At 34.5% G+C, this 13,786-nt stretch overlaps 1 protein-coding gene across 1 annotated transcript in view; it reads right to left on the bottom strand.

Moving 5' to 3' along the window:
* Positions 1-13,786, bottom strand: part of bsf (bicoid stability factor) — a 203,564-nt gene that overhangs the window by 161,639 nt on the left and 28,139 nt on the right. Inside the window, exons 2-3 of the mRNA XM_069848172.1 lie at positions 2,888-3,036; positions 257-379 (exon numbers count right to left, since the gene is read on the bottom strand). Coding sequence (XP_069704273.1) covers positions 257-379; positions 2,888-3,036 — 272 coding nt within the window. The remainder of the gene's footprint in view (positions 1-256; positions 380-2,887; positions 3,037-13,786) is intronic.

Here is a 13,786-nt window from a genome sequence, read left to right as displayed (position 1 = left end):
TACACACACAGTTTGAAAGCTGGCTGGTTGGTTAGTTGGTATTTAATAATATCCCTTTTAACAACAGAGATCATTCAGAGAAGAAATTACAAAAATTGAATAATTTTTAAATAAAACTGGCAGGTGTAAATGAAATATTCTGTGAAAATAAGCCTCATAATTCTGTCCTCAAGATTACATCATATGACATTTCAGTGAAAAGCTATCAGTTGACTGAGGTAAGACTGAACCATGAAATCAAGAAAATGTAGAATACCAATGTTCTCCAGTGTTTTCCATATTTCATTAACCAGTTGGGTCCGGACTTCAGGAGAGGCTTCTGGAACCAAGTTACCACAGCAACGTATAATGAGGAGTGACTGCGTACTTGTTGCAGATCCTGTAACATTTATGAAATAAAGACATTATTTGTAAGCACCACTGCTGAAAAAATTTAATTTTTATAATAATACAATGGTAACTCTCACTGCCATTGAATCCTTTATAGTGGAAAGGAAACAGGATCGAGGACAAGTGGACAAGAGCTTGAGGTTGAAATATATGACTTTCATTCTAGGATATGATTTATTGCAAGATTAGGAAAATTGAGTGCGCAATGAAATCACAATTAGAACAACATACAAGTAGTGCTTTACACATTAAAAACAAACAATTACATTCATCCAAAAAACAAGTATGAGGAGACAAAGAGAAAGGCAGAAAATAGGAAAGATTTGAGAATGCTAAGTTCACAGTGAAAGACCTGCTCTTGGACAGAACACTATGAATGAATGGATTTGTTTTTGTGTTACACCTGGCATCATTAACAAGTAACACTCGAATGTGAAAGACCCAGACGATCAAAAAGTCAATAACAGGAACCAAAAAGATAAATCCTATTAAGATGTCGTACGCCAGTCTCCTTTTGTCGTTCCTCTCTCCAACGTGTTGTCGAGGTGGGGAGGGGAAACAGGAGTGACGTGACAAGATGGCTATAGCTTGTGGGTAGGGCGATGATACAAAACTATGTTGAAGTTTAAAGGAAAGACTATTTTTAAAGTAACATTTGTTTAAATTACAGAAATAGACTAACAAAGAAAGTATAACTGTGGATCCCTCCTAGTTCTGTGATAGGGGTAACGGGGGAGTCGTGATAGAAATTGATAATTTAGAAATTCGTTCTGAGGCTTCGATGCGGGGAGAGTTATGATGGGTGATAGTAAAGTACGTTTTGAGTGAGAGGGATGTAGGGGTAACGGGAGTGCCTAGGGAAAATCGGCTTGCTCTCATGTGTGTTGTGGGGGGGGGCAGGATGACGAGAGAGATGGAATCGGGTAGAAGGTTAGTTCTCTAGTTCGAAGGATCAACACAGCGTACTGTGCGACTTACCGACTTCAGGAGCAGAGAAGGGTGACCTCTATCATCAACGGATCAAACAGAGCGAACTCGCAACTTATCGACTCTAGAGGGGGTGTTGAGGAGAGGACTTGGTTTCACAAGCCGAGGCATGTACTTTTAAGGGCAGGAAAAATAAGAACGCGGAGGTGTGTAGTGAGATAAGAGGAAAGGAATAACTTTAGCGTACAAAAAAGTTGAGATTCAGCAATGTAGGAAGAGCACAGGAGACAGGAGCGCAGACGGGCTCCCTGTTCCCGAGTGGTGGCCGTGTATGGACACGTCCGAACAAAAGACAACCATAGGGTAGGCCGGTTGCAAGACTGCTGCTAGTGACGGAGGACGCGTTAGAGCTACCTTTTTCCCATCTAGCGAACGAGTGAGTTTGGACTCGGGCTCCGCTGTATTTATACCCCTCTGTAACCATGGTAGTTGGGGACGCCGTTGACGTCACACTGACTGGGAGCATTTCTACTGCCAACGTGACTCATCACCGCTCAATCCTTGCTTTCTCCCTCACAAGAGGGATATATACAACAAAGGGTCACATGCCCTTGAAACAGATAGAGTTCCATTGTAACATACTCCTTGCATAGAATGCCAAGATTGGTCAACAGAAGAATAGAAAAGTGTAGACCAAATAACAGAAAACATTTTAAAGGATGATACCAAGTCAAAAATTAAATATTGAATTTGAAAACTATGTAAATTAAAACAATTATTATAACATGTTTATCATTTTGTCAGGGATTCTCCAAAATTTGAGCATCATTGTAATGATAAACGAAACATTTAAAATATAGGAAATACGTCATGACCAATAAAATTTATCATTGCAATAGGGTTTACTGTTACATCAGTTTTCATTTTACAGAAATTCGACTGTATTATATGCAAGGTTTAAAGTCAAATGTTGACATTCTTAGATTATATGAGTTTTTGCTGTCTAGCCTTTCCTATTAAGACTAATGCCGGGCTCTGCCAGTTATTTTCGACCAAGACAGCAAGCTTTTGCTATAGAGACTCAACAATTTTCGAGCATAAAAAAGGGGGAGATTAAAAATCTCTGTAATTGAGTCTCAAGCAGGCTATCTGGAATTACCAATCCCAGGAATGTTTTACAAAGGATATAAGATACAAGTCAGATGAATTACATTTCAATGAATAACAATTTTGATGAATTGAGAACAAGTGGATTAGCATGGCAGTTGAATTTAACCAGAAAAACTGCTATGGAATGAAATACCAAAGAAGCTCTGTTTCTATAAGGAATTCTCAAGCACCGCTATGTTTTCTCAATCACAAATTGAACACACCATAAAATATTTAGTACGTAGATGCAACTGGTTACTGCAGCAAGCAGTCAGGAGTAAAAAGAGAAAATATGCAAAATGTTTGGTACCATCTGTCAACAATGGGGAATGGGGAATGACACCTTCGCCAAGAAATGTACAAAATTATCACTTTTGGCACCACAGAGTTTATAACAAACAAATTTCATTAAATGTCTTACTTGTATGACGTAATTCTTCCAACACATCCTCCAGTTCTCTTTTTGTAATCCTTCCTGTCCGACGAACATCCTGATCAAGACGTTTCAGACTTCTGTCAAGGCTTGAATCATTACGATTATGTGATGAAACTGCTTGTGTTGCCAAAGACCTGGAATTAAAAACAGAATTCCCACATGAAATTTATCTAACATTATGACAGTTTAAATAATTAGATAAATCAAACTGTTAGCTACCATGGATGCAGTATTTCTGATTTTAAGACTACAATATGGAAAAAAAAACTCATTAAGTATCGATGTAGAGCATGTTTGGCATGCTTAAAAAGAACATGCATATGGCTTTGAAATTTTCAAGCCTTTAGCCTCATTAAGAATGTAATAAAACATTAAGTAACTGAACTAGTTGTACAATCCATTGCTTTACTGGTATTCAATTTGCCTATTGTTGTTTAGTCTGAACTCCACGAGTTACACCAATAAGGCATCACTCATGAGGCAACCAGCCAGGAGATAAGGGGTAGAGTGACCAGTTCCTTTCCTCCTACATTGCAGACATCGTTGACTAGTTACATATTATGCTAATCAGACTTCAGATGTATACAAACAATTGTTCTTCCTCTGAAACATATCAAGTGAGATATACTGGTTGATAATAGAAGTACATATCAGCCAGAACCTAAATCAGAGGTAAATTTTCCTACATTTGACAGTATAAAACTCAAGTATAATGAAAAAAATATATACTGTATAATTTTCAAATCAAGTTGTGTTTAATAGGCAAAATCGATAATGGAATCATTGAAAAAGATCTTTCCAATACAACCATTGTTAAGAAAACGATAATACAACTCTTAATGCTACTTACAACCTAAGATACATTTTGAATAATTATGTATTATTTGTTTCAGCAACAGGATTCAAAAAGGAAACTGTGTATTTGTACAATTATACCCCAGCTGGAGGGAAGTGTACAGCTATCAAGTGAAACAAAATTCTGGATATGTAAACATCAATGTCAAATCTATGCTCAGAGTCCATATCTGCGAGACATGGTAGAAAGGAGAAAAATCCTTTACAAAAAAGTCGAGAGAAGACGAAGAAAAGAAGAAAATAAATTAATATAGTGTCAGGAAGTTAAAACTAAAGCATTTTAAAAATGTAAAAAGGCAAAGAAGTTGTAGACAAAGAAAAAATATGGCAAGTAGTGTTTGTTAGCAACACTGTAAAAAAAAGATGTCAATCATTCTCGTGCCAATGCCACTATAGCATGTCGCACATCAAGAGCTGCTCTCATCATAATGTTGCCTATAAATTTGTCAGCTAAACTATCAAATAGGTACTTCCCTTGATACTCTGCCATAGAGTTAGTATATATAGAGAGCGTGTATAGCTGTACAGATAGCTACTAACAGGTATGAACATCGAAACATGGACAAGTCACGTGACTTTGGGATGTTTGCAGCCGATTTCTGTTGACTGACATAGGCTTATAAAGATTTTTCATAGGATATACTGTGATTTTTTCAATCTACCCAATAAATATTACGTTGTTCCTATTATACTTAGGTATAATGAAATTCACTGATTATTTAAACTTCAGCTATTTGTCCGACATTGTTATTATTATTGTTATTGTTATTATTATTATTATATTTATTAAACTTGGGCTTGGTATAAGACCACTGGTCTGCTTACTTTCCAATTTAATTCACCTTCAGACTTATTTTCAAAGTTTTTCCTGTCGCTGCATTATTTATATGGTAATAGTTTATCTTAATATTAATCTTCGTGTAAAACACATGCTGGTGAAGAATTAATGGAAAGGAGAACGTGGCCTGAAGTATCATTAAAAGGAGGAGAACAACTTGAACAGCTATGGGTGTTTTATACACTAATAATAATAATAATAATAATAATAATAATAATAATAATAATAATATCATCATATCGAATATATTAGTCGCCTAGTATCAAATCAAAATGCACTTTATAAAAAAATCTTATCTTTCAGGAAAGACAAACTAGTGCAGTTAGACTCCAAATGGTGATTTTACTATTGAAGTTAAGGTAAATAAATTGCAGTTTGACTTTAAACGAGCAGTTCACCACGTTCCCTGCACAATTCAGCATTGAAACATGTCTTAAATACATAGCTATTTCATAATTTGGAGGAAGTGGAGTTTGATTCTACGCGACTCATATACATGCCGGTATGTACAGTATAATGACACTAGTTGATGGTGGTCTTATAAATACTTCATAGGCCTTATTCTTAAGACCTTGTTAAATGAAAAATATTTTCATTATCCTACTCAGTCATTATTATGATACTACGAGACTTCTACACAATTATGTAATATTTTATCTGTAACCTACAGCAATGCAAAGTTTATAACTTCACTTTCTCTTCCTATCAAAACCCTAATTATGAACAAATATTTACCCAATTTTTTCTAACTATTTTCACTTACAGTTCCGCATTATTTCTTATGTGCCATTCAATTGTTTAGTTTCAGAATTTTCTTTTTTTATAAACAATAAACGATTTTCTGAAATTTTGAGTGTCCTTTACATATACTTTTATACTGGCATGTACTTTTACAAACTAAAAAATTTGATACTGTATATCATGTTATTTATATTGGTACCTATTGATAATCAAAGAAGAGGATTTATCGAAAAAAATCATGAACAAAGTCATGAACAAAATATTGGATTTAACAGTCCATTTCTGTCTCAACTGGAAAACAGCCTTAACTGTAACTTTAATATATGAAAAAATAATAATAACAATAATGGCTAATACTGAACACTCCTGAGTAACTTGTAACATCAATATGATTTTAGGACTAAAGGAAACATTTGGGATTACTTGAGAAGGGGAAAATTCACTAAGGAAATACATTCGTACAAATAAAAAATGCATGTAGAATACATCACCCAGTCTGGGGAATGAAACTACAGTTTTATTGGTTTAAGGCCCAATTTTATAAATACGGTTAATCTAAAGATTATGTTAAATCTAAGTTAAACCTAACCGAGAGTTTAACTCAACGCACCGTATTACAGAATCTCGGTTAAGTTAAACCGTAGTGGAATAGAATTGGTGTTACTGCTAGGAAAGAAAAGAAGACGATCTTAGTTGTTTAATTATATTATTGATTTAAAATAGCCGACACTCGTGAAGAATCTTCATTAAGAAACATATTTGTTCTTCGACAACACAGAAAAAAACCTGTAGAGGACCAATACTGCCTACTTCAACATGCTTGTCAGACTTAATATCAAATAGTTTTTTAACGCACCCAAACACATCCGCGACTGAACTCCATACAGAATCAACTGACTAATGAGGTACCGTAAAGTGGGGTGACTTTGAACGCTGAGGTGACTTTGAACAGTAATTTAGCTCCTTTCTAAATTAAATGCTGTAGCGAATTGCGAAAAAACTGTTTAAGTTGTCAATAAATTAGTTCAGTTTTTTTTCGCAATAGGGTACAGCATTTAATTTAGAAGGGCGCTAAATGACTGTTCAAAGTCACCTCGGCGTTCAAAGTCACCCTGCTTTATGGTAATAATATTAATGTGCGTATTTTATAAGTTGTCTAGAATGCTTATGAAACAGAATTCAGTCAAACAATAATATTAGTTTTATGAGTCTAGTAATATTAGGTAATGTTAATAGTGTGTTTATAAATCGGGCCCCATTGTAAATCTTACCAGGCGACTGTTTGAAACATACAGTACAAAGCACAATTAACTTATAGGCTTAAAGTAGATTTATGGACATCACCGAAATCTCCCATTGTTTTCGGTATACCTTCTACCAAAGGAAAAAAAAAAAAAAAGAGCAGCACAAGTAACCGATGCAGAGGTTCAAGAGAATGTTTTTAAAATAAAAAGGAAATCGTTTATTTTTTCAAATAATCTTTAAACTCTAACCCTAAAACATATGTTTGCACTTTCTCATCTTTTTGTTGCATGTTGTATCCGATTTTAAATTTTCGAAACAAGATTACCAATATAAAGGCTAATTCTGAAGGTTAGGACTGCCTGCTTCGAAAGTCTCAATCTGTTTTAAAAATCATGTTCATTTATATTTCAAAGTGGTGCACCCTATTTCGAAAAATTCTCAGCAATGTGGGAAATGCCATCTTGCACTATTGAGCCCTGAACTACAGTTTAAACGGCAGAGAACTGCCGATCGAGTTAAACTCAAGTTAACTCAAGATTAACTGGTAGTTAAGGTTTATAATATGAAGCAGAACGAAAAACTTCAGTTTAAACTGAACGTAAGGTTTAAACGGCGTTTACAAAACTAGCCCTAAATGTTATATTTTTGTCTTTGGTTTACAAATGGAAGGGGTCTATGCTCAGTAATGTCCATTTTGAACTTAGAAATTACAAGAATTAAAGAAAAGTAGTAGAGATCAAGGAAGATTAACTGCAGAAAACTCATAAAAACCTTCAGAACTGGAAGAAAAAATCACCAACACTTTAGAAAAATATCATGGAAGAAAAAAAGAAATCCTAGAATAATTTTCTAAAAAAAAAAAAAAAAAGAAAAAAAAAAGATATATATATAGAAACTATAAAAATGAACAATAAATGTTGATGATAAATCATTTATGTGAGAATTAGAAACTTAGTCTTCAATATGACATTAACAAGTGAGGTTACATGTGTGCAATACTTAAGAATGGAATGATATGTTTCCTCCTTTCAGGTATTTTTTTTTGTATCCATAGCAACAGCAATAGTTCGCCAACACTGTGGCTATAATCGGTACATAATAACTTTAATATCTTACGCTGAATACATTTTATTAATGACTCACATGCAAGATCCCATATATAAACCACTACAGAATTGTCTGCAGCATACCAAAGTCACATGACTTATGCTTTCAATGTTGATACCCTGCACAGGTAGACCAGGCTCTCTCTATACACTAACTCTACTTATACACCTTCCACTGTTTTACAATTCTTTCCTCAGTCATACCAACATAACTTAGGTGACATTACGAAAGTTTCATGCTAGTGTACACTAGAATTTTGTATATAATATCACAATATGCACCTTCCATATGCCTTGCATATACGAATCTGCGACAGGTTAGGTTATGTTAGTTTAGGCTTTTGATATGCTTGTACATACGAATCTGTGACAGGTTAGGTTAGTTTAAGCTCTTGTTATGCCTTGCATATACGAACCAGTGACAGGTTGGTTAGGTTAGGTTAGGTTAGTTTAGGTTTTCAGTATGCGTTGCATATACTCAAAACTGTCTAGGAATGTGCCCTTTTTTTAACTGTCCACCTTTCGATTGTAAATCATCACCATCATCATCATCATCCAAACAAGTATAAAGCCCAGGGCTCATTACAGTCTCAGTGAATCATTCTCGATCCACCTTTTTTTGGATGGTCTAAAGATCTCTTCCCTTGGGGATGGCATTTAAGCATGACTTTTGGAAGTCTATTCCGATTCTTTCATTGGACAAGGTTTTTCCATTGTAGCTGGTACTTTTTTATAAACTGTGAGACTGGTTGTAATTGAAGTTCTTGCATGATATCCTCATTTCTCTTGTGATCCAAGCGACTATGTCCTAGTGTTGCTCTCATAAATTTCATTTCATAGGCTGTTATTCTGCTGATATCCGTACTTCTCATTGTCCATGCTTCACTTCCATAACATAGTACAGATCTGGCTAAGGTTTTATACAAATATATTCTTGTGTGTTGCTGTACTAATAATTTTGTTAATTATTCCCATTGTTTTACTGTATTTGCAAATTTTAGAAGTTATATCTGTTTCACCAAAAAATGTTAAATAATAGCCAAGATACCTAAACTCATTTACTCTTTCTATTAATTTGTTGTTTAAGCAAATTTTGCTTGCAACCGTGTATTTCCCACGAAATGCCAGGACTTTTGTTTTTTCAATATTGATTTCCATGTCGTATTTTGCACTGATCATATTTAGATTATGCACTGAATACTGAAGCTCATCTACATTGCATGCAACTAGGGCTAAAACATCAGTAAAGAGTAGGTTGTCAAACTGTAAATTTCGACTGATAGAGATTGAACCATGATGTGTCTTTAATTATTTTGTTGATATAGTGAAACCTCTCCTTACGGACACCCCCAAGATATGGACACTCCTCATATACGGACAGATTTTTATGTCCCAACTGAAATAATATAGAAATAATGATAAATTTAACTCTCGTTTACGGACACTCTCAGACACGGACACGGACAGCTGTTTCACAGTACTAAAGCTTGCTTTACCTCCTGACTGCGGACAGAACTTGGATTTCAAGACCTAATGTGTTACAAAAATGGAAAATTTAGTTTTGAGAACTGTACAGAATTGTCTTATCATGAAAGAAGACAGTAAGGGTCTCATAGGCTACCACTAGCCCAGCCGGCTACCCTTTGCTAGCTGGAAGTGGGTGGATAAACAGAGTCATTAAATTTAACCTGTCTGATGGATCCAAGGTTCCCGCAATCGTGAAATGTATTCGACACATGATAGGGTTAGCAGGATTATTCTCTTCACTTCAATCAGTTGTTCTATTTCGGGAGACATAGCACCTGAACATAAAGGTTAAGTTGAAAACTGTAAATTACAGTACTGCATAACTGTAGACTTAGAATAAAATTGCATGACACAGTACTGTATTTTCCTTTTTGGTCTTACCTAATGTAGTTCAAAGTTGCAAAGAATTTACTGTAGTAGAATATACTGTATTTAGAATTAAACTACAGTAATATATTTCATTTAAAGCGTGAAGGGATACATAATGCATATTATAAATATACTGTTAGATTGGGGAGCTCCCTCCCAATAAAGGACACCTCCCAGATGCAGACAGATTGTTACGTCCCTTTGATGTCCGTAAATGAGAGGTTTCACTGTATATATATATAATGAAAAGTAATGGAGATAGGCCAAAGCCTTGTCTTACTCCACTATGAATTTGTTGCCAATCTGAAAGTCTGTTGCTGGTTCTAACTGCTATCAAAGTTCTTTTGAAAATGTTATGAAAGTTAATTAAAAGCTGTTGAGGGACATGATCATCTGCCAGTACCTGAAATAATTTATTTTGATTGATGCTATCGAAAGTTTGTTTAAAATCAATAAAAGCAATGTGTGTCTCTAAGTTGAATTCTTTGTGTTTTCCAATTAGCAATTTCAATGAAAAATAACCATTACAACAAAACCTGCCTTTATGAAAACCATTTTGTTCTTCTCCAATGATACCTTCATAATGCTCATATAATTTGGTCTTGAGAATATTTGTATAAATTTTGTTTCCCGAGTTCAAAAGACTTACTCCTCTATAATTTTTCCTTTCGTTTTGGATCCCCTTTTTTATAAATGGAAATTATCACTGATTTAGTCCAGTTTTCTGGGATGTCTTGTCCATTCCAAAGCAGATTTAAGAATCTCAAAAATCTTATCAAAAAATTTAGACTAGCATACTTGAATAATTCTAAATTTATTGAGTTTTGTGGTTCTTCAATTTATCTAGAGTGTGTTTCAATTCATCAAAAGAAATATGTTCCTCTAGTATATTATAAGAAAAAGGGAGTTGTTTTGTGTGAAACCATAACTGTTGAAAGTATTGTAGCCAGTTTTCTTGGGAGATGATATTTATTGCGAGGTTATCTTTGACTTCATTAATTTTTTAAGAATTTTCTAAAAATGCAACAAATTCATCCCAATTTTATCTGTGTTTCCTCCTAACTTCTCTCTTCGCTATGGCTCACTTCCTATGGTAATCAATTTTATCTTCTTCAGACTTAGTGGAAAGGTATTTATTATAAGCTTGTCTTTTATCCTGTATTATCTGTTTTATGACATCATTTCATTTTCGCAATCCTTTTTTCTTATTCCATGCTCTTTTTTGTCCCAGACTTTCTTTAGCGGCATGCTTTAAAATATTTTGCAGAGTGCCATTCATCTTTGACTTTATTGTGGACTGGTGCTTTAACTAAGAGGTCATCCCATTCTCTTTTGATAAAGTTGGATAATGCAAAGATTTACAAAATGTCAATAGACAATATGATCAAAGTCTTCAAGGTAAGACTATCATTATTATCATTATTATTATCATTATTATTATTATTATTATTATTATTATCATTATTATTATTATTATTATTTAGGTTAGGTTAGTTCAGCTTAGAAGATGTCAAGGTTCTCTATCCTGGCAGTCCGTATGAAGATGAAGATGACAGCAATTGAGTGCAGGATTTTCAAGCAGTTTGCTGCTGATTTTTTGTTGGTGACATTGTCAGGACTGGTGACTGAGAAGTTAGTGTAATGGCAGATGTACAAACGAAGTTACATTACCAAAACTGATTATTATTATTATTATTATTATTATTATTATTATTATTATTATTATTATTAAACTGGAAGGTCCGGGGTTCGATCCCAGGTGGTGACAGGATTTTTTCTCGTTGCCAAACTTTCAGAATGGCCCCGAGGTTCACTCAGCCTCCTATAAAATTGAGTACCGGGTCTTTCCCGGGGGTAAAAGGTGGTCAGAGCGTGGTGCCGACCACACCACCTCATTCTAGTGCCGAAGTCATGGAAAGCATGGGGCTCTACCTCCATGCCCCCCAAGTGCCTTCATGGCATGTTACGGTAATACCTTTACCTTTATTATTATTATTATTATTATTATTATTATTATTATTATTATTTGTTTTCTTTAACTATTTACTATTTTTGAGTGTTTATTTATTACTATCATGTGATAGTCAAATTACATCGCTGGTTCAGGATCTAGCTGAAGAGGTAGATAGAGGCGGAAGAATCGATGCAGTTGTGATTGATTTTTCGAAAACATTTGACTTGGTGCCACATGACATATTAATAGATAAGTTAAGTAGGCTAGGAACAGATAAAAGAGTGGTGCTATGGATCCAAGAATTCTTAAAAGGTAGAACCCAGAGAGTTAGAATAGGTCATGAAATATCGGAAATTGGAAATATAAGTTCAGGGGTGCCACAGGGCAGCATTCTGGGGCCATTACTCTTTATAATATACGTAAATGACCTATGCCAGAATATTACAACAAATGTGAGGCTATTTGCAGACGACTGCATTATCTATAGAAAGATTAGAAATAATTCAGATGTGGATGCTATTCAAACAGACTTGAATAAAATTTATAACTGGGCATTAATACATAGGATGAAAATAAATGGTTCTAAAAGTAAATCTATAATATTTTGTAAAACCCGAGAGGAAACTAGTCTTAATTACGAATTCAGTGGTGTTGTAATTCCGCAAGAACAATGTTGTAAATACCTAGGAGTGTATCTGAACTCCAAACTTTCTTGGGGAGAGCATGTTTATAAAAAAATGTTATGATTTATTTAACGACGCTCGTAACAGCAGAGGTTATATCAGCATCACCGGATGTGCCGGAATTTTGTCCCGCAGGAGTTCTTTTACATGCCAGTAAATCTACTGACATGAGCCTGTCGCATTTAAGCACACTTAAATGCCATTGACCTGGCCCGGTATCGAACCCGCAACCTTGGGCATAGAAGGCCAGCGCTATACCAAATCGCCAACCAGGTCGACGCATGTTTATAATGTTACGGGTAAAGCATGGAGGGCATTTCACTTTATTATGAGAATCTTGGATAAGGCTAGCCCCAAATCGAGGGAAATAGCATATCTAACGTTAGTGCGACCGTTAATGAAATACGGAACTACAGTTGGGATCCCTATAGAATATATCAGGTAAAGTCCTTAGAAAGAATCCAGTATAGGGCAGCTAAACTTGTTAAAGGTAAAAGAGAAGATGGAAACGATATGATAAAAGAACTTAAATGGGAAACTTTGGAAAACAAACATAGGAAAACTAGAATAACATCATTGTATAGAGCACATCTAGGTCAGAAAGCATGGATAGACATAACGGCTCGGTTAGAAAAGCCAATGTACTATGGTAGGAACGACCATGATTTTAAAATCAAATGTAGGAAACAGAAAACGGATGTAGGTAAATTCTGATTTTTAAATAGAACTATAAATGATTGGAATGACCTACCTGCAGCGGTCTTTGAGGACTGTCCTTCCTTAAAGAGATTCAAGAATAACTTAAAAAGTTGTGTATAAAGTGTAAATTAAAATTAAGGTGACATTTAACATTTAATTTTTTAAGGTGACATGTATTTATTTAGCCTGACGAGTTACTCCCTTGGTTTGAATTGTAATTTATTTAAAAATAGCGTGTAAGAGGGTCTTAGACTAGAAATGTTTAGCTTAAATGTAGTTCTGTTTATAAGTATGCATAGGGGTGTAAGTATTTGTCTTACTTGAGCTGTTGTATCAGTGAAGCGTGGTGAGTCAGTGAAGTTATGGTTTTTACAGTGCAGTGAATAGTTCCGATCAGTGATAATTTACAGCGTAAATGAAATGTGTTCTATAGTGTCAGTGGAATGCGTCACAGTGCCACTACAGTGAGTGAGATGAGAGTAAAGTGAAAGACTATTATCAGTATCAATGTGAAACTTATGTAGGGCCTATACATATGTAGGTTGTATTATAAAATTAGGTTCACTTATTAATTAGGTTATTTTATGTATTATTATTAATTGTAATTATTGTGTTCAATTGTATTGTGTATTCTTATTATATTGTGTATATAATTGTATTGTGTACTGTATAATTGCATTTGTATTGTACAATTGTATTGTGTATTGTAATTTTATTGTGTATTGTTTATGTTGTGTATACCACTGCCACCCGCTGCTTGCCCACTTGCAGTGTAAATAAATACATACAATACAAGTTATGCGTTTTTCACATTACATCATAACATGTTTTTCATATCCCAACATTGCTTTCCTTTACTAGAAACCA

This window comes from Periplaneta americana, chromosome 15 (genome assembly GCF_040183065.1).
Source record: "Periplaneta americana isolate PAMFEO1 chromosome 15, P.americana_PAMFEO1_priV1, whole genome shotgun sequence".
NCBI lineage: Eukaryota > Metazoa > Arthropoda > Insecta > Blattodea > Blattidae > Periplaneta > Periplaneta americana.
This window is presented reverse-complemented; position numbering and strand designations above follow the sequence as displayed.